General features: G+C 46.2%; 1 protein-coding gene across 1 annotated transcript in view; it reads right to left on the bottom strand.

Annotated features, from left to right (window-relative positions):
- The window catches only part of MAP6 (microtubule associated protein 6), a 40127-nt gene extending 14499 nt beyond the window's left edge, over positions 1–25628 (bottom strand). Inside the window, exon 1 of the mRNA XM_020809700.3 lies at positions 24635–25628. Coding sequence (XP_020665359.3) covers positions 24635–25485 — 851 coding nt within the window. The 5' untranslated portion in view covers positions 25486–25628. The remainder of the gene's footprint in view (positions 1–24634) is intronic.
- Positions 25629–25845: the final 217 nt, after the last annotated feature.

The following is a 25845-nucleotide window of genomic DNA, read 5'->3' as shown; positions in this document are numbered from 1 at the left end:
GGGACGAGCGTTGGGAGCTCCCTCCGTGGCGTGGATTCGCTCTTACGACTGCTGGTCTTCTGACCTTGCAGCACAGAGGCTTCCGAGGTTTAACCCACAGCGCCAACCACGTCCCACTTAGGGATGTGGGTAAGAATGGGAAATGCCAAAGAGGGAGTCCAGGATGACATCAACGAGAAACAGGGCCTTCTCCGCCGTGGCCCCGTCCCTTCGGAATAGGTTCCCCTTGGAGCTGCCCTTGGCCCCCTGTTTCAAAACATACTGGTTTCCTGAAGTTTTTGAGAACATCCTCTTTTTAACCCAGTACGAATAGATCATTTTAAAGTTGCCTACTTGCCATCGGTTTGTTTTTGATGTATTGGGCAGGAATTCATTTGCTTCCTGATCTATGCCCCTCCCCCCGCTTTTCATATTTAGTCTACTTATTTAAGATTTATTTATTCTGTTATTTATATTGGATGTAAACCAGCCAGCACAGTATTTACTAGATATGTAAAATTTCCGAATATTTCCACTTTTTCTGGTGGGAGGGGGAAGGGGGGGAAGGACAGAGGCTCTGGGAAGCCCCACATAGGGCTCGGAATGCCTCTTGCTAAAAAGCAAAATAAAAGCGGTCACAAGCAAAGTGTCCTGCTTATACATCGGCCCATAGCACTAAAAGCACTCTGTGGTCGGTGCACAGTTTAATTATGCAGGCCACATATTCTTCCCCCGGGTCCTCCATTTACCAACCTCAGAAGGATGGAAGGCTGAGTGAACCTCGAGCTGGCTACCTGGGATTGAACCCGGATCGTGAATAGAGTTTTGGCTGCAGGACTGCAATTTAACCAGTGTGTCAGGAGGCAGTGGCGTTTGCAGGACTGATGTTCAGAAACATCCGGTGCCCGCTGGTCTTCAGTGAAGCTGCCAGATCAATTATCAGATTCTTTTTGGACTGCCACATAATTATGCATCTGGGTTTTTCTTCATCATGGCCTTTTAATGAGTAAGCAAACAAAAGTACTGGCAGCTGACCAGTAAGGGACCAGTAAGTGAGAGCTGGACCATAAAGAAAGCTGACTGCCGAAGAATTGATGCTTTCGAATTGTGGTGCTGGAGGAGGCTCTTGAGAGTCCCCTGGACTGCAAAGAGAACAAACCTCTCCGTTCTGAAGGAAATCAACCCTGAGTGCTCACTGGAAGGACAGATCCTGAAGCTGAGGCTCCAATACTTTGGCCATCTCATGAGAAGAGAAGACTCCCTGGAAAAGACCCTGATGTTGGGAAAGAGTGAGGGCAAGAGGAGAAGGGGACGACAGAGGACGAGATGGATGGACAGGGTCACCGGAGCGACCAACATGAATTTGACCCAACTCTGGGAGGCAGCAGAAGACAGGAGGGCCTGGCATGATCTGGTCCCTGAGTTGACACGAATCAATGACTAAACAACAACAAAGATTTGGGAGCAAAGGACTGGCATTGCTTCTGCACCAGCTGAGTGTGGAAATGGGCACAAGGGCAACCTGGATAGTCATAGCAACCGTTGCAGTGATGACAGATGGGCCTCCAAGTTGATTCTGACTTCTGGTGTCCCTTCCCAGGGTTTTCTAGAGAGAAAGTCCTCAGAACAGGGTGACCAGCGCCCTCCTTCTGGTGGTGCTCTGGAACGAACACACAGCTTGCCCAAGGCTACACAGGCTGGTTTTACTCTAGGAAGTCATAGCATTGAATCAAACTTTGAAACCCTGGCTCGGCAGTTAGCTGCTCCAACCCACGGAGTTATGTGCAAAGAACTCCTTTTAGCTGCAAGGCAGTTCCTGCCTTCAGGCCAGCTGGAAAGACCTCCCCCCCCCCCCCAAATCTGGCCTCTTAGTAATGTTTGGTAGCTGACTTGCAATTTTTTAAAGTGCAAAGACGAGCTAGGAATATTAACAATTACTATTACATGATTCTATGATTCTATTATTTTTAAAAAAAGAACAATAGCAGCAGTATGATTGACCCAGTCTATAAGTTCTTCATATAGTGGCATTATTTGTTAACGGCTTTTATACGCCAGCTTTCTACCAAGCCATGCAATTTAAAATAGAAGTGAAAACAAAATCTAGATGAAAATGTAACATAAGCAGTAGCAGCGTGGATAAAAACCAAGGATTTTTCCCCCCAAAAGTCAAGTTGGTCTGAATCACAATTTAATTTTTTAAAATGATTTTTTAAAAAGTTTACATTGCTAACAAGTCAGATTTTCTTTTTATTTAAATCAAACCCACCCTGAATGCTAATAAACTAAAAATATAATTTAGAAACATGGCAATAAATTAGCACCCAACCAGCTCTACTTCCCCTTCAACAAAATCAGCTACCATGCCCAAAGCATGCTTAATTAAAAAGTACAGTAGTGTTCTGGTAGAAAATGCATTCAAATAACCTGGTACTTCATTATTACAAGGAAGGAAGGAAGGAAGGAAGGAAGGAAGGAAGGAAGGAAGGAAGGAAGGAAGGAAGGAAGGAAGGAGCTAGCTGATGATGGATGGAAGGAAGGAAGGAGCTGATGATTGAAGGAAGGAGCTGAGGAAGGAAGGAAGGAAGGAAGGAAGGAAGGAAGGAAGGAAGGAAGGAAGGAAGGAAGGAAGGAAGGAAGGAAGGAAGGAAGGAAGGAAGGAAGGACAAAAGAACAAAAGGAAGGAAGGAAGGAAGGAAGGAAGGAAGGAAGGAAGGAAGGAAGGAAGGAAGGAAGGAAGGAAGGAAGGAAGGACAAAAGAACAAAAGGAAGGAAGGAAGGAAGGAAGGAAGGAAGGAAGGAAGGAAGGAAGGAAGGAAGGAAGGAAGGAAGGAAGGAAGGAAGGACAAAAGAACAAAAGGAAGGAAGGAAGGAAGGAAGGAAGGAAGGAAGGAAGGAAGGAAGGAAGGAAGGAAGGAAGGAAGGAAGGAAGGAGCTGATGATGGATAGAAGGAAGGAAGGAAGAAAAAGGAAGGAAGAAAGAAAGAGGAAGGAAGGAAGGAAGATCCATCCACACTGATCAATCTACTTTTCCATCTATGTAAGTGAAGGCAAGTGGGGGGCACCAAACACTGTACCCTTCCCTAGGGACAGAAACACACCCTTTAATTTTAAAACCTAGCAGGCCATTAATATTCCACACACTCCCTTGACAAGCAGCAAACAGCTTGTTAGCGGCCAACGAACGAACACCGCTCTTGAAACGCCGCGAACAGCAGGGGTGCAGCTAATTGGTAAATTACAGCTGAACGGGAATGGACTCGGGTTGTGTTCATGAAGCAGATGCCCGCCTCTCAAAACTAGGGAGGGAGATTCGCAAGGAGCAACCGGGTCCCCTTCCTGGGGGATTCGCATCCCAAGGCACAATAGGCTGTTTCAAACAAGGAGTTGCCAGTCTCTGCTCCCGCAATAGCTGGGACTGTGAATTCTGTTTCTAATGTTTGGCCTCTTGAGTAAAATATACTCTCCTTTTTGGGAAATTTGGTTTTGTTGGTTTTTTTTTTTTTTTTTTTTGGAAGAGAGACTTCATCCCCCAGAATCCCTGTGTCTGTGCGGCTGCTGAAAATCTTGCAGCTCATATAGTTGGAGTTAGGGCATACACTATTTATCGATTGATTTGATTTTTATACCTCCCATCTGGCTACTAAGGCCACTCTGTGTGGTTTACAAATTAATGTATTTATACTAGAGATGGGCACGAACCGGTTCACCCCAGTTTGTAAAGGCGGCACCACAGGTGCTGCTGCTTCCTTTCCCCTGCCTCCTCTGGCTCAACCATCCCCTCGCCAGGCCCAGCATCCTAGCTTGCTACACCTCTTCAAATCATCCTCCAATCCCGGCAGCAGCTCAGGCTTCTCTGCCCCGCCCCCTTGGCTGATCGCCCACTCAGACGAAAGGGCGGAGCAGAGAATCCTGGGCTCTTGCCTGTGACTGGGAGATTAGCTGAGGAGGCAGGGAAAACAAGCAAGACAGGCCTGGTGAGGGGCTGGTTGACTGAGGGGGGAGGGGAGCAGCAGCGCCTTGCACTGCCGCCTTGACGAACTGGGACGAACTGGTTCGTGCCCATTTCTAATGTACACTCACATGTGCACAAACTTGGAAATCTCTAGGAGTGCCCACACCAGGCTTAAGGGGCTGTGTGAGCCTCTAAACCACCACTGAATTGGAGCATGGAGATTTATTTTGATCTCTTCATTTAAAACAGATGTAATCCTACCCATTTTTTTAAAAAAAAAATAGTATTTAGATGTGTTTAATTGGAGGATAAGGAGGAAACGAGCATCTATGTGTGACCAAACCATTCAAAGTTTAGCTGAGATGGCTTAAAAAAATCACAGCAGATTTACTGAAAACTGTTAAGTCATGCCACCTAAATAGAACCTCCATGCCCAGGAGTAGTATACCCCTGAACATCCATTACCTGGAAACAACAGCAGGGAAGGGCTGTTGTCTTTATACCTCTAAATGGGGCCTTGCCAGAGTGGCATAGTTTGGCACTACAGGAAGCAGGAGGGGGCTCTAGGACTTCCAATCTCACCAGCTGGGGGTTCTTCTTGGGTTCCCTCTGAGCATGCACAAAGCGACACCTATCTGGAGATTGACATCCTTCTCTTCCGGGCTGAAACCATTTCTCAAAGCCACCTTCCACGGAAGGAGCTGCCTCTCAAGATGGCGGTGGCAAAGATGATGGCTTCAAGACAAGGTAGGGAGTCGATGGGATCAGGTGGGAAGCAACATGAAACGTGGGGAGGGAGGAGTTTGACTCTTTTTTTGGCACCATTGGGTCCTTGAATCCAATGATGAACTGAAACACGAACCAGCCCAGTTTGTGTCCCCCCCCCCAATTCGCCGTTTGGTTTGTGCCCATCTCTGCTTGGCACAATACCTAAAATCTTGGGCCACTCCCTCCTCCTGCTTCCTTATTGCTTTTTACCATCCCCTAACAAATGACTGACGGGGGTGGTGACAGCAGCCACGAAATTAAAAGACGCCTGCTTCTTGGGAGGAAAGCAATGACAAACCTAGACAGCATCTTAAAAAGCAGAGACATGACCTTGCCGACAAAGGTCCGCATAGTCAAAGCTATGGTTTTTCCAGTAGCGATGTATGGAAGTGAGAGCTGGACCATAAAGAAGGCTGACCGCCGAAGAATTGATGCTTTTGAATTGTGGTGCTGGAGGAGACTCTTGAGAGTCCCCTGGACTGCAAGGAGAACAAACCTATCCGTTCTGAAGGAAATCAACCCTGAGTGTTCACTGGAAGGACAGATCCTGAAGCTGAGGCTCCAATCCTTTGGCCACCTCATGAGAAGAGAAGACTCCCTGGAAAAGACCCTGATGTTGGGAAAGTGTGAAGGCAAGAGGAGAAAGGGGACGACAGAGGAGGAGATGGCTGGACAGGGTCATCGAAGCGACCAACATGGATTTGACCCAACTCCGGGAGGCAGTGGAAGATAGGAGGGCCTGGCGTGCTCTGGTCCATGGGGTCACAAAGAGTCGGACACGACTTAACGACTAAACACCAATGACAGATGACTGGACCACCATCCCAGAATTGCCAGTTAGAAACGGCATACCTGTCCATTTCGGCGGCTAGGAACGAACTGCAAGACAAGCCATTATTATTTTAACCAGTTCCTTGCAAGCAGCCAGAACCAACTCAGTGGCCTTAGTGCTTTAAAAAGTCCATTAAAAAAATTATTATTATAACCTTTTGAACACCCCAGTGGGAGAACGCTGGTTGGGCAGGGCTCATCGTGCTCCAAAAGCTCTGGTTTGGCCATGAATGGAAATCACTGAGACTTTCTGGGCCTTCAATTTGAATGAAAAAGATAATTCTTGATGGATTTAATCCTACGCCAATGGCGATTCAACCCCCCACTTTCCCTACAGGGTCCCAATTATCCTGCCGGTTTTTCTGGGTCTGCTGCAAAGATGAGAGAAAGCAGCACAGTCAACCAGGGACCAAGAAATGGAGTTAAGCACGTTTTCATTAAAAGCCTCATCGTCAAAGACAAAAGGCATATGAATAATGTAACAAGGAAGCACGAGCCGCTAGGAAGAAGAATAATAATAAAAAGAGCCACGCAGACTCCTATAGTGGATGCAGGACTGATAACTGAGTTGTTTCATGTCCTGTAGAAAATAAAGGTCGTCAAGCTGGTTGTAAGCAAAGAAAAGATCCATGTGTTAAACATTTGCTTGGATAGCCACAAAGGTACAAATATGATTTCCTAAAGTTTGTGTACATATTTTTATGCCACCTTTGGCTGGATACCTGATAAAAGCTTTGTGCTACTATGGATTTTGAAACGGAGCTGTTGTATCATCTTAACAAGTGAAAGGTTTTTTGTTACCCCCCCCCCCCAAAGGAAATGCAAGAAAGCATAGTGGCTGTCCAACGAGGTCTTACAAATAGCAGAGAAGAGAAGGGAAACAAAATGCAAGGGAGATAAGGAAAGTTACAGAAAACTGAATACAGACTTCCAAAGAATAGCAAGGAGAGACAAGAGAGCCTTCTTAAATGAACAGTGCAAAGAAATAGAGGAAAACAATAGAAAGGGAAAAAACCACAGATCTGTTCAAGAAAATTGGAAATATTAAAGGAACATTTTGTGCAAAGATGGACATGATAAAGTGAAAGATAAACTCTCACAATTACTACTGGAGGCTTTTAGACAAAGGTTGGATGGCCATCTCTCAAAGATGCTCTGTTGGAATTTTACAACCTCGCATGTCGCCTGTGGTTTATTTGGCTGGGAGGGACCTTTCTGGGAGGACTGTCAATCTATCCAGTACTAACCGATTGTTCCTTCCCACCTCTGAATTCAGAGAGAGTCACCCTTCTCTGCTGAGAGGATCTCTTTCGTCTGTTGGAAGTCAGTGTGTTTGTTCTTCAAGAGTACAATTAAACATACAGTCATCCTCAGCAGGGTAGTGATCCTTGACTCCAATTTAGCTATGACCGAAACTGTTACAGTTTAAGCCTTTATTAATTAATTAATGTATTAATTTTATAATAGTTTAATTCATTCATTCATTCATTCATTCATTCATTCATTCATTCATTCATTCATTCATTCATTCATTCATTCATTCATTCAGTATAATTTACCTTCCTTCTGCTGAAGGGCCTCAAGGCACCTCCCATAATAAAAACAGGTAATGCTAAGAACATGATAAATTAGTTTTAAAAACATCTAAACTACAATAGTAATTACAATCCATTAAGTAAAAGCATTCAAACCTTTAAAAGCAACTTTAAAAAGCAAAGACCATCCTCAGGGGACTCAGCCATAGTTATTAAAAGCCGGCCTGTACCAACCAATAAGTTATACAACCTGTGATCGGCTGAGTTCTGGTTCCGTGGGGGAATGTGTATTATAGAACTTACTGAAACCCGACCCTCCGTCCCCTTGAAATGCTAGCCTACAATTCCCATCATCCCCAAACATAAGGAGCGGGGGGGGGAATGTGCAAAACCTTTAGAGGGCATTTGCATATGTATGTATGATGAAATGATGAGATGGAAGAGAGATAATGCAAACTTTTCAAGTATCCATAACTGGGCATCACAGCGAATATGGAAGTTTATATTCACTGGGTCAGGTCAAATTGAGGTGTTATAATACAGAGCACATTTCCTGATCTGGTTGTCTAAACAACCTAACAGCAAAACCTGTACTTGCTTTTCAGTAGTTTTTATTAATGCATTCCTGCACATGCCCAGGTGTTTGGAACTTTCCATTTTGAGCTATAAAAGAGCAACTATAAAAGCTATAAAAGAGCTATAAAAGAGCAAGTGTTTATTATTTGGCGAGCCCACTTTACCCACTTGTGCGTTGGTGGTTCTCTGCTTATGAAACCAACAAAGTTTCTTGTTATATTACAGTACTAAGATTCACTCTGTGTTTTGTTTTACGATCCCTAGCCAATAAACACAAGCTGGGCTGACAATGGCAGGAGAAAGGATTCAGTATCAAGGGAAGACTAAATTGGATGTGACATGAACTTGGCATGCGGAGCTGTCATCATGTAAACAGCCATGCGCAGAAATTCCGAACAGACTCAGCGCCATGCAGCATGGGTTGGAAAAGAAAGAAGGAACAGGATCAAACCCTTCCTCCCCGTCTGGGAGGTGGTGGCTCAGGCTTTCCTCCAACTGCTCGTTACATAAAAACAAAACACTGAGGACAATTAATGTCAGTTCTGGTTTGGTTGACACTGTGATCCATCATTACCCTTTTGTCCAAGGAAGAAGACAAAGAAATACAAAAGAACGTTAAGAAAAACACTGCTAGAGCTAACCAAAAGCTCATCTAACCGAGCAATCTGTTTTTGCTGTGGCTGACTGAATCCCCACGGATCACACAATCCCCGACTTTTAAAGCTGGAGAGAACCCTGAAGATCATCTAGTCCAGCCTGCAGTAAATGCAAGAAATCCAGAGTTCGAGCATTCCTGACAGGTGGCCAGGATCATTTAAAAACTTCCAAGAAAGAAAAGTTTACTATCCTTCCAGGGAACTCATTCTACTGTTGAACAGTTCTTACTGCCAAGACGTTCTTCTTAAAGTTTAGTCACAATCTCCTGCCTCGCCATTCAGATCCCGCCGGTTCAAGAGCAGCTGAACCCAAAAGTGTTCCACTTCCAACAAAACAGCCCCCCAGAAATTTGAAAACGGCTGCCTTCATGAGACGCCCACACGCAGGAGCTGAGCAGTTGATAGTAATCCAGAAATTCTAGAACTTGATATGGGCCTCAGCAGTAACATCCTAATCCTACAGGTTATTTGGCCACCGGGCATTAAAATCTTCTTGATAAATGTGTATCGTCCCCCACAGTACACTTGATCAAAGACTTTGTCCATGTGGATCAGGAGAAGTTGAAGATGTTTCCCATTATTTGTTAAGATGTCCTTTATACTAAGATCACCCCAGGAGCAAATTCCTTGCAGGCAGACTTAGAACTTTGTGTGACAGCCCTCCTCTGGCTGAACTCTGCATGCTGCTTGTGGACAGGGATGTATTTACTACCCACCAAGTAGCAAAATTTGCTCTGGCAGCAAAGAAGATTCGTGCCAAGCATCCTAAATCCTAAATCTTTTTTTAAAGTGTAATTGGGATATGACAGTGCCACCTATGTTTGGTGCTGTCATTGATATTTTGCGATGACCTATAGTTTTAAGCAATCAACCAATAAAGTACTAAGTGATATCCCAGCATACATTGCTTCTGCTGGTTAAGGAAGGATGTGACCAGCATGGGTAGCAACTTCTTCTTCCATGAAGATCAGGAAAACTCCTTTGAAAGCCATCCATGCTGCGGATGCATCACTGAAACCTCCTGGAATCAAAGACCACGGTTTAACTCTGTGGTCTGTATGTCCATCTCTCTGTGTAAGAGTGAGAATGAGGTGAAGCGGGTTCTAAAGGCATAACAACTGCGTTGGATCAGATTAAAAACTGCCTTACGCCGGAAACTGAAAGATCTTTTGAAGGGGACGCTTCAGCTCTCCACTTCATGCATGGGCAAGGGTCAATCTAGATAGGTCTTGGTGGTCCCTTCTAACTGTACAATTCTTATTTTATGCTATAGAAGACCTCTTTAGCTCGTCTGCTGTTTCCACAGTGGCTCACCAGAGTCTCTGAGAAGTCAACAAGCCAGACATCAGTGCAGCGTTTGTACTTTCACCCGTGGGCTCAGCAATTGGCCCTGAGGCCCAAAATGGCCAATGGCCAAACGGAAGATAATGCATAGCCACACTGACCAGTGACCATCATCAGTAGCCTTGAAAGCTATCATTTTACTAATGCATTAACTAAAGCACAAAACAAGAAAGAAAACAAACTCAATAAAATGTATGTACATAGGATGGATGGATGGATGGATGGATGGATGGATGGATGGATGGATGGATGGATGGATGGATGGATGGATGGATGGATGGATGGATGGATGGATGGATCTAACAATGGATGGATGGATGGATGAGTTACATTTACAATGATGCCTTCCAAGATGAATGCCTCGCACAATGAAAAACTCACAAGACGAAAGCATTTTGCAATTTTTTTGGTGACTCACAAGACAAATTTTTCACTGGCTGTGCTTCGCAAGACGAATAGGAACACATTAATTAAATTTCAATGCATTCCTATGGGAAACTGCACTTTGCAAGATGAAATTTTTGCAAGACAAAATGACTTGAGGAATGAATTATTTTCGTCTTGCGAGGCATCATTGTATATACTGCCCATCTAACGGCAAGCCACTACTCTGGGAAGTTTACAACAATATAGACCACTCCCTCCCACCCCATAACCATAAAAATGCTAAACAATTCCTATAACAGCTATGATGGAGGCAGCTGTAAAAATGCCATACAAGACTAAAAAGAAATAAGACTTAAAACAGTACATCAGCAGGTCCCCCAGAAAGGGAAGCCAGTCTTAAAGGCCTCTTTAAGAAGCACAGATTTGACACACTTTCTAAAGATCAGGAGGGAGGGAGCCTGGTGTACATCTACGGGTAAAGCATTCCAGAGCCTTACGGCTACCACTGAGAAGATCTGGTTCCTGACTGTCACCTTTCAGACCTCTCTTAGAGTAGACCCAGCAGTAAGGAAGCCCCCACACTCACTCTCTGAATTGAGTCTGGTTGCTGAATTTCAACTTTGACGCAAAAGTTGTTTTTTTATTCAAATCTGCTGACCAGATTCGGATCCGAGACCACATTCTGTGTGTGGAAATCCCTTTCTCTGGGCGTCTTCATTCTCCTTTAAATCCTGTTTACAACCTGCGCCGCCGCCCCCCAACGTCCCTGGGGAGTCTGGAAGGGTTGGCTGAGAGCCTCCCACAGCAGATGGCCTAGTTTGAGAGGCTGCTTTCTAATTAGCTTTTCCCCGGAGGACGAAATGAACAAACGAGCGACTTTAACCGAAGGCCGCAAGTAATGGGTAAGTACAGCATCACAGGTAGCGTTGGTGTGCAGGGCACCCTTTAAAAACCAACCAGCCGAAAACATCAGGGCCAACCTGCCCTTTTCCTGACGGTGTGAAAAAGTGCTTCCACAATGCTTTCTTTTGGGGCACCCACTTACAATTTTCTGCAGCCTCCCCAAGATTTTGACACATGCCTGAAGAACTGATTTCCGAATCACGAAAGTTTGGGCTGAATGTTCGATTTTAGCGCTCTACTGAAGGTATCACCTCTCTTAAACTTTCAAAAAGAGTGTGTCTTGAGGTTCTCCATTTGAGAGGCTGTCCAGAGACTGGAAAAGATGGTCTTTTTCACAACAACTCCCAGAATCCCCATCCAGGTGTCCAGCCATGGCAACTGTGAGATCCAGGTAGCTGTACTCCCCTGCTCCCACAAATCGTCTTCTAAAACCCACTAGCTTTCTTTGATGCATTTGCGTTTGTCTCCTTAATTGATTAACCACAGTTTAGAGTGATGCCCAAACCTTAAACTGCGGTTAATCTTAACTATGGCTAGCAAAATCAAGTCAGCTTTGTAAAGTGTGTTTTGAATTTGTGTTAGAGACAGTTAACTTGGTTGAGAGAAGCCAGAAGTCTTATGGCACCTTAAAGACTAGAGATGGGCACGAACCACCAGTTTGCCGGGTTATCTTCCGGACAAAAGAGGTATTCAGCTCTTCCCAGCTGTGCCTCCTCTGACGCGTGCCCACTCCGAGGCAGTGCCCTGGCTTCCCTACCCTGCCTCCTCTGGGCGCTGCCTTTCAGTGGGTATCTGCCAGAGGAGGCAGGGCTGGGAATACCAAATAGCTGTTTGTCCAAAAGACGAACTAGCACGAACCACCAAACCAACCATAAGCCATAAACTTTCATGGACAGTAGGCCACTGCTTCAGATGTATTTTAAAGCAGGGGTCTAGTAGTATCCATGAAAACATCTGTCGAATAAAACTTCCTGATCTTTAAGGTGCCAAAAGATTCAGTCATTTCTACCTCAAACAGGCCACATATTAATAAAATTCCCATTCTGGAAATCAGTTAAAATTAACAAAACGTTGGTCCGTTTTTGACAAAGCGATCAGTCGATTTAATCAAAAACAGAAACAAAGGTTTTCAAGTTGCTCCTTGCAGCTGGGAAGAGGACACACAACCTTGCGTGTGAGGGGGCTGTGCTCATTTTCATAATATTCCTGCAGTTTACAGCCCCCGTTCACTGACACAAAAGAGGAGAGAAAGACAGATGTATAAATACCCATCGTTTTCAGATACCAAGCTCATAAGGGCGCACAACAGCAGAATGCTGATGAGGCATCAGCAACGCTCAATGAACTGCAGCGTAAAAGAGAGGAAGAAACCTATAATTTATTCCAACACCAAGTTGGTCGGAGGCAAACACTGATTTTATAGGAAGGCGTGCCACCACCCTTCAGGTCTTTTTATTTATTCTGAATACACCACTGTTTTTGTCTTAAGTTTCTTTACACGGACAGCATAATGGCTGTCGTGAATAAAAACATGTTTGAAGCGAGCCCTGGGCGTTCAGTTTTTACAATCACCCAAGAAGAAGAGGTTGAGGTAGGAAATCAGCCCAGAAAAATATAGCAAGCCTGCACCGAACAAGACATGAAAAACAGTGGCTTGAAGGTGGTTGTATTTACAGAGAGAGGCTCTGCATCGCTGTCAGAATTTCCTGGTTTTGGACCATAACGGTAAAGTTCCTCGACTCCGCAGGGCCACGGAAAACGCTGGCTGGGAGGTTCTGGGAGCTGTTCTCCAAAAATGGAATTTCTCCAAAACCTACCCAGAATGCAGAAGAGAGGAGGAAAGGCAGGGATGGGGAGACGCATTACGAGACTCGCTGTTGAGTCGGACTTAAGTTGCACTGACAACTCGAGTCGGATTCAACTCAGGTTTTTCTTTTTCATTGACTTGGATTCAACTCAGACCCATTTTTCCACGTCCATTCATTCATTCATTCATTCATTCATTCATTCATTCATTCATTCATTCATTCATTCATTCATTCATTCATTCATTCATTCATTCGACTTCTATACCACCCATCTAGCCACATCATAAAACAATGACACTCCCTCCCTTTTTTTCTGGGGTGAAAAGCTTATTTTTAATGGGGACTTGGGACCCAAGTCTCGGACTCAGACTCGGGACTTAGAGTCAAAGACGTGCTAACATCCCTGACCGAAAGGAACGGGGGGAGGTACTGGGAAATCCTTGTTAGGAAAAAGGGCAGCACCAACGTTTTATAGAATCACAGAAAAGGCTGGGGGGAGGGGTGCACAAGATGGTCCAACCTCCACCAAGACATACGGCCCGTTATCGTCTTGCAAGGATGCAAATAATAATAATAAATAAATAAACCCTCTCAGATAGCTGCTGCGGGCTGCAAAGAAGCCCCTCCATCTGGCAGCTGGTTGTAAGGGATATAAAAAACCCCTCTAGCCTGTAGCTGATCTGATTTTCCATAGAGATGCTGAAATCAGCAAAGTAATTGATGGCTATCTGTCATAGTTTTATGGATGGAGGACAGGAAGGGGCTGCCTGGATGGCAACCCTAATCATTATGGATTTGGAAAACCCATCAGGATCATTTGAATCAGGCCAGATCTGACATCCATCCATCACAGGGCACTTTCAATTCAAATTGCAATGGCTTGCCGCTCCCCGGAAAGTTAGGAAAAAAGGGATCCACAGACTGCCAAGGTCACTGCGGAGAGGAGGAAATCAATAAGGAAGGCTGGAAAAGTGGAGGGCTTGCCGATGCTGTCACATTTGCCCACCGTAACAGCGCACCAGGAGCAAGCTTCGCCCAAACCAGTCTGCAAGTAATCTGATCGGCTGCACATGAATTAGGCTGAGACAGAAGCAGAAATTAAAACCAGAATGGTCAATGTTCTTGCTCTGGATGAGCGCTTCAAGCACAACATACATTATTAATCCCTGTGCTTCATTCAAACATTTAATGAACAAAGTCCAGAATCTTCAGACTAGTATTCCTCTACACTCACTCCACCCATGTGTAAGTAAAGGCACAAGGGCCATACATAAAAGTGCACCGTCTTGATGGGAACGTGGACCAGCTGAGACTGGTCAGATAGGATTAAATCACAGCCCTTAAAAGGATGACAGCATGCTGATTCTGAAGTCTGGCAGTGCCTGAATTGACAAGCAGCTCCCATCTACAGGGTGGTGGCAAAGTCTTCTCGCGGACATTAGACCTCAGCTGTAAGTCTTATCGACCAAAGTTCTTAGCCGAATCCACAAGAATTTTGCCAGACTTTGTGGGAAAAGGACACAGACTCTTAGAAGGCTTCCGTCAATGACTAGCAATGAGGTCTAAGAAGCCTTAATGGGACCAGAATAAATACAGAAATACAGGTTTCTATACAAAGAGATATATACACTTGAGACTCTGGAGGAGACTCTTGAGAGTCCCCTGGACTGCAAGGAGAACAAACCTATCCGTTTTGAAGGAAATCAACCCTGAGTGCTCACTGGAAGGACAGATCCTGAAGCTGAGGCTCCAGTACTTTGGCCATCTCATGAGAAGAGAAGACTCCCTGGAAAAGACCCTGATGTTGGGAAAGTGTGATGGCAAGAGGAGAAGGGGACGACCAAGGATGAGATGGCTGGACAGTGTCATTGAAGCGACCAACATGAATTTGACCCAACTCCGGGAGGCCGTGGAAGACAGGAGGGCCTGTCGTGCTCTGGTCCATGGGGTCATGAAGAGTTGGACACAACTAAACGACTAAACAACAACAACATACAAAGGGGTATGAGGAAAGCCATGGCATTCCACAGACTTCCCTTAAATGGGGAAAATATAGCAGATCTGGGAGCATGGTTGTATGTGAAACTGCTGGATCGCTGGGTTAGGTCTCTGGATGCGGAGCCTAAGGCTGGGAGTTTGATTCCCTACTTGGGCCTCCTTGATGGGGGTGGACTTGATGATCCATAGGGTCCCTTTCAGCTCTGCAGTTCTAAGATGATGAAGAACCCAAATGCAGGTGTGAGAACCAACCGAATGCCACAAACCCATTCCCAAGACTCAATTTTAGCCGGTGTCCGATTTCTGTGCATAACGACATCTAAGAGTCTGTCTTTCCGAATCCACCAAATATTTTTAATTATATCTACTGCTCAGAATGTTTATTTGTTTGCGCCTCCTGCAAGCTCTTGAAAAGTACCTTGCACCCCTCTCACACAGAGAGAAGCCACCAATAATTCCTCCCTCTCTTCAGTGCCTAAGAGCTGACAAGACGCACAGGCTTATTAATGCAAAATCATTCACAGGGAAAGGATGAAGTGGGATGAAGTTTTCTTCTCGATGAACAGCTGATGTGAGCAATCGCTGCCCTCTAACAGTCAGCTTGGGTGGAAGATGCCAGTAGAAAGGGTGCCAACACAAGGCCAGCAAGAAGCAAGAGGAAAAATATTTGCACCCATCTTTGGGAAACCCTTAAATTTGCAGAAATAGGAAAAAGCACATGGTGATTCACTCCAAATGCTTCAACGAACTGCTAGAGAGCTCCGTGGTCTCGGTAGCTGGCTATGCAGCTCAAAGGTTCAAAATAGAGATGGGCACAAATTGCTTCATGCCAGGTTGACTCAGGTTTTTGGTTCCATTCCCCACCAACTCCATCAGTCACCAGCCAGGACACGCTGGTTGGCTTCTCCTTGTCGCGTGGCTGTCCAGTTCTAGCTAGAGTGCCTGCTTCCCTCTTCTGCCTCCTCCAGCAGCCACCCATTCATATGAGGAGGCAGGGCAGAGATTCACAAAGCACAGCCTGTGAATGGGCGGCTGCTGGAGGAGGGACCCTGAAGCTGACTGAGACCCTGAAAACAAGTCAGAACTGGCCTACCTCAGGCTGTGGTCTTTTTCCATCCAAAACTGGGAGGGGCACTGAGGTGCTGGGGGAGCAGATGCTGGCTGTGGGCCTCTGGTTGCTGTATAGCCCTAATCTTGGTAGAGCTTTCGTGTAACCTAGACAGACTTTTTGCCTGTCCAGGTGGAAAGGGGAATCTGAGACCTTCAACAGAAGTAGAGGGGAAATGTGCAAAAGTGTGTGTGTGGGGGACTGCAGAACCTCTGTCAAGTTGTGAAATTATGGATGTACATAGTGCTACAATAATTAAAAAGCAGCCCTGAAAATGTACACTGTATTATTGAACAGCAGGTTACTAAAAGTCACTACAAAACAATCAGCCTGCTCCAGACAAGTCTGGAAGCAAGAGCATCCTACAATAACGTGGCCTTGCAAAAGAGCCTCTTTCATGGCGGACAGTTCAGCATGGAAGTAAACAAAGGAGTAAATTGAAAGGGTTTTGAAATAATTGTTTCATATTATCAAATTTTGCAATGTATTGATGTGACCAGCAGGTTCTATCTGCCAATCCTGTGACTCGCTCTACCTTAATTTTGCACCTCCTGAAATTTACACGGTGTAACCCACTGGCTTAGGAACTGTTAGTCAAACTCATAACGCTTATTGTCTTGGGGCGGCTGGCCAGATTCTGATTTACAGGAATTGCATTTTAGGGGAGTCATAAAAGCAATAGAAATGTCCATTATAAATTTGCTGACTGTGACTCAGTCCCCTGTAATTTACTGTTCCACCAAAAGTCCGCTGTTTACAGCTGAAGGGAAGTACAGCGGTGCCTCGACTTACGAACACCCCTACCTACGAACATTTCAACTTATGAGCAGCTCCGGCCGCAAAATTTTGCATCTACTTGCGAACGGAGCTTCCACTTCTGAACACAAAAAGGCAGGAGAAAAGGGTGGGAAATTTAAATTTACTAACCGTTGGTGGCAAAGAGGCCGAAGGTAGGGGTGGACTAGAGCCGGAAGTCTTGAGCCTGGCCGGAGTGCTCTCTCCGACTGCTCGCCTCCCGGCGGGCTCCAACGAGGATGGGGGCGTTTTTTAAATAAGTTTTGGGTGGGTGGCTGTTGTTTTGGTGGGGGGGGGAGAAAATGAGGGTTAATTCTGGGATTTTTGTGTTTTTTTTCTGTCCCAGCGTGGGACTTGCTCCAATCTTTATTTTTGGATTTGTTTGTTTGTTTTTTCAGTCCCAGCGTGGAAGTTGCTTTGTTTATTTTTATTTTTATTTTTATTTTTTTTAAATGCTGGAATGGATTGATCCCATTCCCATGTATTTCAATGGGAAACGGTGCTTTGACTTAACGAGCATTTCCACTTACGAACATCTTTTGGGATGGATTACATTCGTAAGTCAAGGTACCGTTGTATAGACATTTGCACGAGGCACATATCTCACAGCACAACACAACATGCCATACCACATACACCAGATACCAACAGCATTGATACCAGGAATCATGCAGCAGCAACAGATGAGAATAATACAGATTTCTCCCCATAAATTCAAACTGGTTTGGCTGGGTGAGTACTTAGAGCAATTTTCTCGCTGTGTTATTATAATAGGCTTAAACACTAAACATGACTTAGAACTAGAATGCTTTTTAATTTTAAATGACATAGTTTAGATATTATTCTCTGCTTTTTCAATGTGCCTTTTAAGGCTATACATTGCGGCATTTTTAGAATGTAACCAAAACATTCTTTTTCACATTTCATTCTACTTTTTATCCTCCTGTATTATCGACTGCATTTTGACTTAAGTATTTGCCTGCAACTTAATTTTAGTCTTTTAGATATTTTAAGCATTTGTGCTTACTGTATTTCATAGCCGTGAGATTTTTCGATGCTTTCAACAACTCTGAAGTATAGAAGCAATGTAGATAAACAAACATAAAGTCAAAACAACATAAGAGAACCCTAGTAGAACTGAACAAGCAGATACTGCTTGGAATTACTGCAACAATAAAAATACTTCGACCTTGATACCCAGATGAATTTTAGTATGATTGGAAATGGTTATCTGGTTTCATACTTGAAATAACCTTTTCAGGGATAAATGCCAACTATGAGGAACATAGGCTTCTGATATTCCCCTAGAACAGTCTCTTCCGGCCATTTTGCTCAGCTCATTCCCTTTAGCCCATGCGCACACGGGTGTGCGCATGTCCATGCAGGTGGGGGGTGGGCAATGTGTGTGTGTGTGGTCCTCCGTGTGTGCATGTGGGGTATGTGTGCATGCAACCGCACACACATGCATACATTCCTGTTCCTTTGGCCCTCAAAAATGTTGAAAATATCCGGAGTGGCTCTCACGGTCAAATGTTTGGAGACCCCTGCCCTAGAACACAGGCTCCTGATGTTTCCCTAGAGGTCTATAAAGTTCTGTAGGAGTCTTAGTGAGATGCTCCAGTGTCAGACTCTCTGACCTGACCATCTTTCAATACAGCCTTTGGGATTAGGAAGATTTTGAACGGTTCTCCTTTATGTTTGGCTGCCATAAAAACAAGGTAGCATGGGGGGGGGGGAAAGCCCAAGGAGAAGAAAGAGTTACCTGATATTAGACCACACATTATATTAGACCAGCGTAATATTGTCCCCATGGCTGGCCCTACCATTGGGCAGAAAGAGGAGAACAGATGATGGCAGATGCTGGAAGACAACAGAGCCGGTGCCAGGAAATTACTAAATTACTCCTGGACTTCATAGCTGTTCCCTCCTGCTCCTGGGAGTCTAATCTAATCTCATGCCTCTGGCATCTTTGAAAACATACTCCCATTTCCAGGGCTTAGACAAAGTTACCTGTTTTGGGGTACAACTCCCAGAACTCCACATCGAGTACGGCGCTTCCTTGGCTTTTTCTGCCTGGGAGATTCTGGGAGCATTATCCCCCAAAACACGATCCTGTGTTTTGAGGGGCAGCAAATCTGTCTCTGGTTTGAGTTCACAATTTATACAAGCTATCTCAGGTGTGGAACCCATTGTGTGGGTTGAGGGGATCAGCACCCTGGAGAGCTCCTGTAAAGTTCAGGCTTAAACCCGGAGTGGATTTTGCCAGCCCAGTGAAATGGGAGCCATCCGCCATCACCAGTTTCCCCAGCTAGGACTGGGCTATACGCAGTTGCCATCCATCTAGCCCTCTGAGCCCAGGAGAGCCACTTTTGGCTAGCAGGATCAGGAGCCCCTAAAAAGACACTGTTCTCTGAGCTGACTAAATCCCATTTAAAATTCCACAGATGCCGGTCATGTCAGTTGCAACTTTGTCCAGTGCAGGGATCCACACGGCTAGCAAAGGATGCGCCAAGAAATTACTCCTTGAAGGCATTACCTGGCCAGCCCTCAGCAAATCCACTTCGTTCTCAGATGCAAGCCCTACTAGAGGACCTCATTTCCCCCTAAGAATGATCAAGGCAATGATGGTACAGATCCCAGCCCGAGAAGTGGGCGTGGAAGGAAGGCAGCTGAAGAGCGAGCCTCTACGATAATTATCTTTCCCATGCCATTTTAAAAAAATCAACAATGCAGAGTCAGGATACTTTGACAGCTGCACTTAACATACATTTCTCCTTTGGGATTTAGCCCAGCCTGGGCCTCTGGCCTTGATTTTCCCCAGACACACCTAAGCCTTGCCAGCCAAGCACTCAGATGGACAGGTGTTCTTGTGGGACCTGGTCTGAAGCCACATGTCTGGGTGAGCGAATGGAGAGGACAACCTTGTCAAAGGTGTAGCAGAAGCGCTAAGCTTTAATCGTGGCCTATAAATGCTCTGTTTCCAGAGTAGACCTTTGGTCGAGATGGGCAGGATAGAAATCTAATGAATGAATGAATGAATGAATGAATGAATGAATGAATGAATGAATGAATGAATGAATGAATGAATGAATGAATGAATGAAGCTGTTCTGTTTGTGAGCATTCATTGCTGGCTGGCTGGGCTTGCGAGATAGGTTACCTGAGGGCTGCTCAGCATCTGAATCTCTCCAGAAGAGATTCTGCCATCTCTCTCTGGAGAAGAGATAAAGAGTTTTTTTCCTGGAGATTAGCCCAGGCAATGCTATTATTAATGGAAAGTGAGCTTGAGCTTGGGCACTGCAAGAGCCAGGATCCGGGGTCTGGGAAGCAGGTCATGGCCATTTTCAACCCAACTCCTTAATGAGCACAACATCCTTTAAAGACCGAGGATGTGTTTAGAGCCAGCGTTGAGAAAATGAAGGTGGAGATGTCTGTTCTGGGTTTTTCCCTCCCTTCTTCTAATTTTGAAGAATACACCGTTTGAATTTTAGGCTCCACTTTACTTTTTAAAATGTTTAAATGTGAATTCCACCTAACTGCTGGAGAGAGAGAGAGAGAGAGAACAGACATCCTCCTTTGATGTAATTTTGCTGCAGAGGAATGACTTAGTGAGCCCACCGAACTGGATGAAGAAATATTCATTCACAGCAAGTTGAAAGAGGGAAAGGAAGCAGTAGGCAGTGTATCATACAGAGCAGCCTCTTCTGAATAGCTGAGATGGACAGGAAGAAGTGGCCTTCCTTAAGACCATTAATGGCGCTGGCCATTTCCGCTTCTTATGAATGCATGGATTAAACCCAGCTACCATTAGCTTCTTTTTTTAAAAAATGAATCTAGTGAATGATTAACTTGGGGCCCATTTTATTTCATAAAAGGGGGTGCAATGTGTTAATCAAATCAACCAGTCTTCATATCAGCTATTATCCCATTTCTGGTTATGCTCTCCTGCCTACTGGGGTAAAGAGCACCCTATATCAGCTGGGGACAATGGTCCCTGTCATCCCACATACCTGCAGGGGTCTAGGTAGGGGAAGACTGGACCTGCAGCGTGGGTTGTGATGTGCATGCTAGCACGCACACAATAGTAATAGTTGTGTGCCGTCAAGTCAATCTTGACTTATGCCAACCCTTTCCGAGGTTTCCAGGTAGAGAGTATTCAGAAGTGCTTTACTGTTCCCTTCCTCTAGGGGCGCTGTGGGACTGTGCAGCTGGCCCAAGGCCACCCAGGCTGGCTCTTCTCCCAGGAGGCACAGCAGGGGAATCAAACTCCCAACCTTTGGCTTCGCAGCCAGAGACCTAAATCACTCCGGAAAAGTTCTAGAATGAACACTTACATACAGTTATTTGTGCTTTAACATACTGCATATACAGGCTCCACCACCAAGCACTCCAACCCACCTGATACTGCAAACCGACACTGAACCTTACCCAGTGTTCGGGATTTAAGATACAAGCAAAACACCAGCAAAAAAAATGCTCCGCTGCTTTGTTGCTCCTCCTTCCATGTTCTTTAAAAAGCACAGCCATTTATGGCATCGGCAACAGGTCAGTCCATCATCCGCTCAGAAAGAGCTGGTCTGCAAGCGGAGAGCACTCAACCGTGTGCTGATGGCTGCAAAACAGCATCCTACAATATCAGGAGCACTCTTGATGGTGACTTGGATTTCACAATTTTGCATTGCACAACATCCAGCTCCAATGCCCCCCGTGCGCAACCAAGACTAATTAAAGAGGACTCACAAACGGGTCTCTCTCCTCTCTTTTTAATCAGAAAAATTATTCACAATTTGTTTATTTGTTTGTTTGTTCCTGCAATTTATATACCATGCCATTGGTGCTGAAGTACTATTCTGGATGGTTTACAAAAGATTAAAAACAAAACTACACAATGGAACACTGAAATATAACACAAAAAAAGCAATCACGGGCAAGGGCATGGTTAAAAAGAACCGGTGGCCCCAAGAAATGATCCCCAAAAATCAGAACTGGAGGCGAAGCGCTCAACCAGGGTAAGACTAGAAAGCCTCCTTGTAAAGGAAGTGTTTTCAACTGTCTCCTAAAAGAATACAGGTGGGGGGGGAGATGGAGCTCTTCTGAGAGCTGGTCTCATGAGTCTTGGTGCCACCACCGAGAAGGCCCCGCCTCTGGGACACAACCTTTGGGCTTCTCTCAGGGTGGCTACTTGGAGGAGCCTGGTCTGGGATGATCCCGTGGGTCGGGCAGATACTTCAACAGGTAAGGTGGTTCCAAACCATGAAGGGCTTTATACACGAGCATCAAAACCTTGAACCTGATCCAGGACACAACAGGCAACCCGTGGAGACTGGCCAGAACTGGAATGATGTGATCAAATTTGCCCACACCAACCACCCGTCTGGTGGCCATGTTCTGGAACCGCTGTAGTTTCTGGGTCAGCCTCAAGGGAAGCCCCACGTAGAGGGCATTGCAGTAGTCAATCTGGGAGACCACCCATACCTGCACCAACATCCTGAGGGAGCCCTCGTCAAGGTATGGTCGGAACTGGACAATAAGCCTCAACGGGTGGAAGGCCGATCTGGACAAGGGTACAATCTGAGGGTCCCCGATAAAGAGCTGGGTCCAGAAAAACACCCGGATTCGGATAACAGGTCCCCAAACAGGCAGGCAGTTCCATCCGGTCTAGGGAAAATCCCCCACACAAACCTTTCGGAGGGCTCCCCCAGGAACAGAATCTCGGTCTTGTCCAGGTTCAGTATGAACCTGTTCGTCCACGCCCACTACAGCACTAAAGCCAGGCGCCGCTCAAGGGTCTGGACGCAGAGGTGGTAAAGGAGAGATAAGAGTTGTGTGTCATCAGCACACTGCACGCTCACAGTATCCATTGGGGAGACGGAAATAACCCAGCCTATTTAGCCTTGAGAAAAGAAGACAGAGGGGAGAGAGGAGCGCATTCTTCAAAGATAGTCCTAGAGGAGGGGCAGGATCTGTTCTCCATCATCTCGGAGGACAGGAAACGTCATAAGGGGCTCCAGCTGCAGGAAGCCAGGTTTCGGCTGAACATCAGGGAAAACTTCCTAACTGTTAGAGCAGTACGACAGTGGAACCCATGACCTCAGGAGGTGTTGAGTGCTCCAACGCTGGAGGCCTTCAAGAGAAAATTGGACCACCCTCTGTCTGATCTGCTTTGAGTTGGATTCCTGCCTTGAGCAAGGGGTTGGATTGGATGGCCTCGTAGGCCCTTTCCAACTCCATTATTCCATGAGTCTATAACAATAATAATAGTCTTTTATGATTCTATGATTCCAGACATGTACTTACAAGAGAAAGGAGCAGCACATCATGGGGGAGGGGGGCTTAGCATTGAAATCTGTTTGAAATACCCTGTCCTCCGATGATCTCCCCATACATGAAATCCTAAGCCTTCTTGCTAAGAGGCATTCAAAGAGAAAATTGTCTGTCGGATCTGCTTTGATTTAGATTCCTGCATTGAGGAGAGGATGGAGCTACCTGGCCTTATAGGCCCCTTCCAACCCAAGTATTCAGTGATTCTGTGAACGAAGGAGGGTTACAGGGCTCCATCCCACACGAGCCCCTGCTAGCATGATCAATGGCTGGGGAGGATGGGAGGTGTAGTTCACTCTCGGGCAGTGACCAGAGCAATGGGGAGCAATGGGGGTGAGGGCAGTAGAAAGGCCACTGCAAATTTGGTTCAGAAAAACCATTCTGAAGACCTGAAATGCAAATGTATGTAAGAATTTGGCAAGTGTATGTGTGTGTGTGTGTGTGTGCGCGCGTGCGCGCGCGTGTGTGTAAAAGAGCCATATATATGATATTTTTGTTGGGGGGAAATCTCTCTCAATTATTTTAGCAATTTTTGGTTGCGGGCAGGAAAAAAATTCTTTTTCATGACATTTCACTACGTTTCGGTGGCGTTGTGTGTTATTACTGTTAGTTTGGTACCAAAGCTTTAAAAGCCCCCCCCCCCTTTCCATTATCAAAATGGGCCACGGCTCATTCGGGAGTTCTTTGCAATCTCCTTTTACACGGACAATGTTTTCCAGAATGTAATACTGTAGCTCAGATGAACAGAAACTGCTGATTTCGATTCAAATGAAGAGATGCCAGGGTTAAAGGTGGAACTTGCTGGAACAAAGCCTCAAAGGATGTGGCAAATAGCCTGCACCAATTGGGGAGGGAATGCTAAATCGTCAGGCTGTTTATTTTCCTCGTATCTTTTCAAGATCTACATACAGACTGCTACTCTTAGGCCACCTTCTTTCATTCTCTAATGTCATTTCCTGGTTCTGCTCCTTTCCCTGACTTTAAAAAAAAAGGCTGACAGCCATCCAACACGCACTGAGGGGGGGGGGGAATCTCTACTCCAGTTTAAGATTTGTGGCCTTCCTCTACTCTCCATTAATGGATTTACAGGAACAAAAGGAACAGCCTCCTTTCTTTTCTCCCCATTATGCCACTTCTCCAGGTTGATGGTTTGTTTTGTTTGTTTGTTTTACAGCCCGAAAAGCTGTTCCCAATATTAGAAAGAATAGAATGAAAAACATAATAAGTTAAACATTAAAAAAAAATTTTAACCAATGCACCAGTTAAAATGCAACTGAATAATGAAAAGCAAGCATACCGTAAAAACTATCTTAACTTTAAAAAAGAAAAAAGAGAGGGGGGGGCATTCAGGGACTCCATCATGATTGTTAAAAGCCTGCCTGAAAAGATGAGTCTTTGGCTGCCAGCGGCAATTACTTCTCCTCTAACAAACACCCCAGACAAGATTGCTGGATTTTGCTAGTAAAATCCCACATCCTCCTGTCCACAGGACCTTGCTAAGTCATGGCCCCACGACTGGACTGTGGCCCCATCTCTCTCTGCCCAAAGGGAGCGTGAGACCCGCCCGGGCGTCCCGCCCAGTATCTCTGTTCCCCGTTTCCCAAATCCGGCAGAAGTTCACCAGGACTGGGTAGACCTGATGGGAGGACCAACTTGTTTTCAGCTTCTCACCTGTAAGAGGAAGTGCTTGCCCGCCCCGTGAACACCTCCTTGATCTGCCAGTTGAGGGCATCCACTGCCGCTCGCCCTTTGGCGGTGTCCAGCGCCGTGGAGTACCCCGCGGCCAACCGGGAGGGTGGCTGTGCGCCGTCCTCGGCCAGATGGACCCTCTTCTTCACCTTCTTGGGCCTGGCTTCTTCGGGCTTGGCCGGCTTGGCCTCGTCCTCCTTGGCCCGCTCCTCCGGCTCTTGGCCCTGCGGGGGCTTCTTCCTCCTTTCTTGGCTCCCCGACCGTTCCTTGGAGCCCCGGTCCAGATCCACGGCGGGAATGGGCAGGGGCTTCGGGATCCAGGGATGGTCCCCCCTCTTGGGGATGGGCCAAGGCCGGAAATCTTTCTGGTACTGGCTCTCGGAGTCGAAGGGGGTGTCCGAGGGCTGGTACTCGCTTTTCGGCTTGCAGCTCGGCTCCGGCCTCTGGACCTTCCAGGCCTTGTAGTCCTGGCGCATGACGGAGTCGGCCGTGGGGTGCTCCTTCGAGGAGGCATGGCCACCTTTGGTGCCCCCGGCCGAAGCCCCAGCCCCGCCAGCGGCGGGCGTGTGGTCCACAGCCCCAGAGGTTGCCCTGGCAACCGCATCCAGGTCACCGCCAAGGGCAGCCGTGGGCTGGGTCTCGATGGCGGCTGCCGGCGGGCGTGGCGGTGGCAACTGCTGCTGCTGCTGCTGCTGCAGGACCACCTGGGTCCCCGGGATCTCGGTGGCTTCCGAGTATTTGGTGAAGACCAAAGGCACGGCGATGTCAGCTTTGTCCAGCTGGTTCCAGAAGCGGGCGATGCAGCAGGCCCGGCTGATGCACGGCCAGGCCATTTTGTCTGCCGGGCCCGGACCGTCTCCCAGCTCCACGGCGGGTGTGTGTGTGTGTGTGTGTGTCCCCGCTCGCCCCTCCTTTCACTGCAGACAATGAAGGCGTTGCTGCCACTGGCTCCCTTCGGTCCCAAGGAGTCTTCCTCTCTTACATCACCGTTTGGCAATAAAAAATAAAATTAAAATAAAATGAATTACAAGAAAATAACAGCAAAGCACCGTAGAGGAAGGGCAAGCACCCAACCTGGCCTCTGTGTGTGTGTGTGTGTGACCCCCAACTTTCGAGGGGGGGGGGAAACCAAAAAGCAATCAAGTAGGGATGCTGATGATGCCTGATCGATAACAGCACAAAAACCCGGACAC

The sequence above is a fragment of the Pogona vitticeps genome, chromosome 3, assembly GCF_051106095.1.
Source record: "Pogona vitticeps strain Pit_001003342236 chromosome 3, PviZW2.1, whole genome shotgun sequence".
Lineage (NCBI taxonomy): Eukaryota > Metazoa > Chordata > Lepidosauria > Squamata > Agamidae > Pogona > Pogona vitticeps.
The sequence above is the reverse complement of the archived record's forward strand: the minus strand, read 5'-3'. Positions and strand labels throughout refer to the sequence as shown.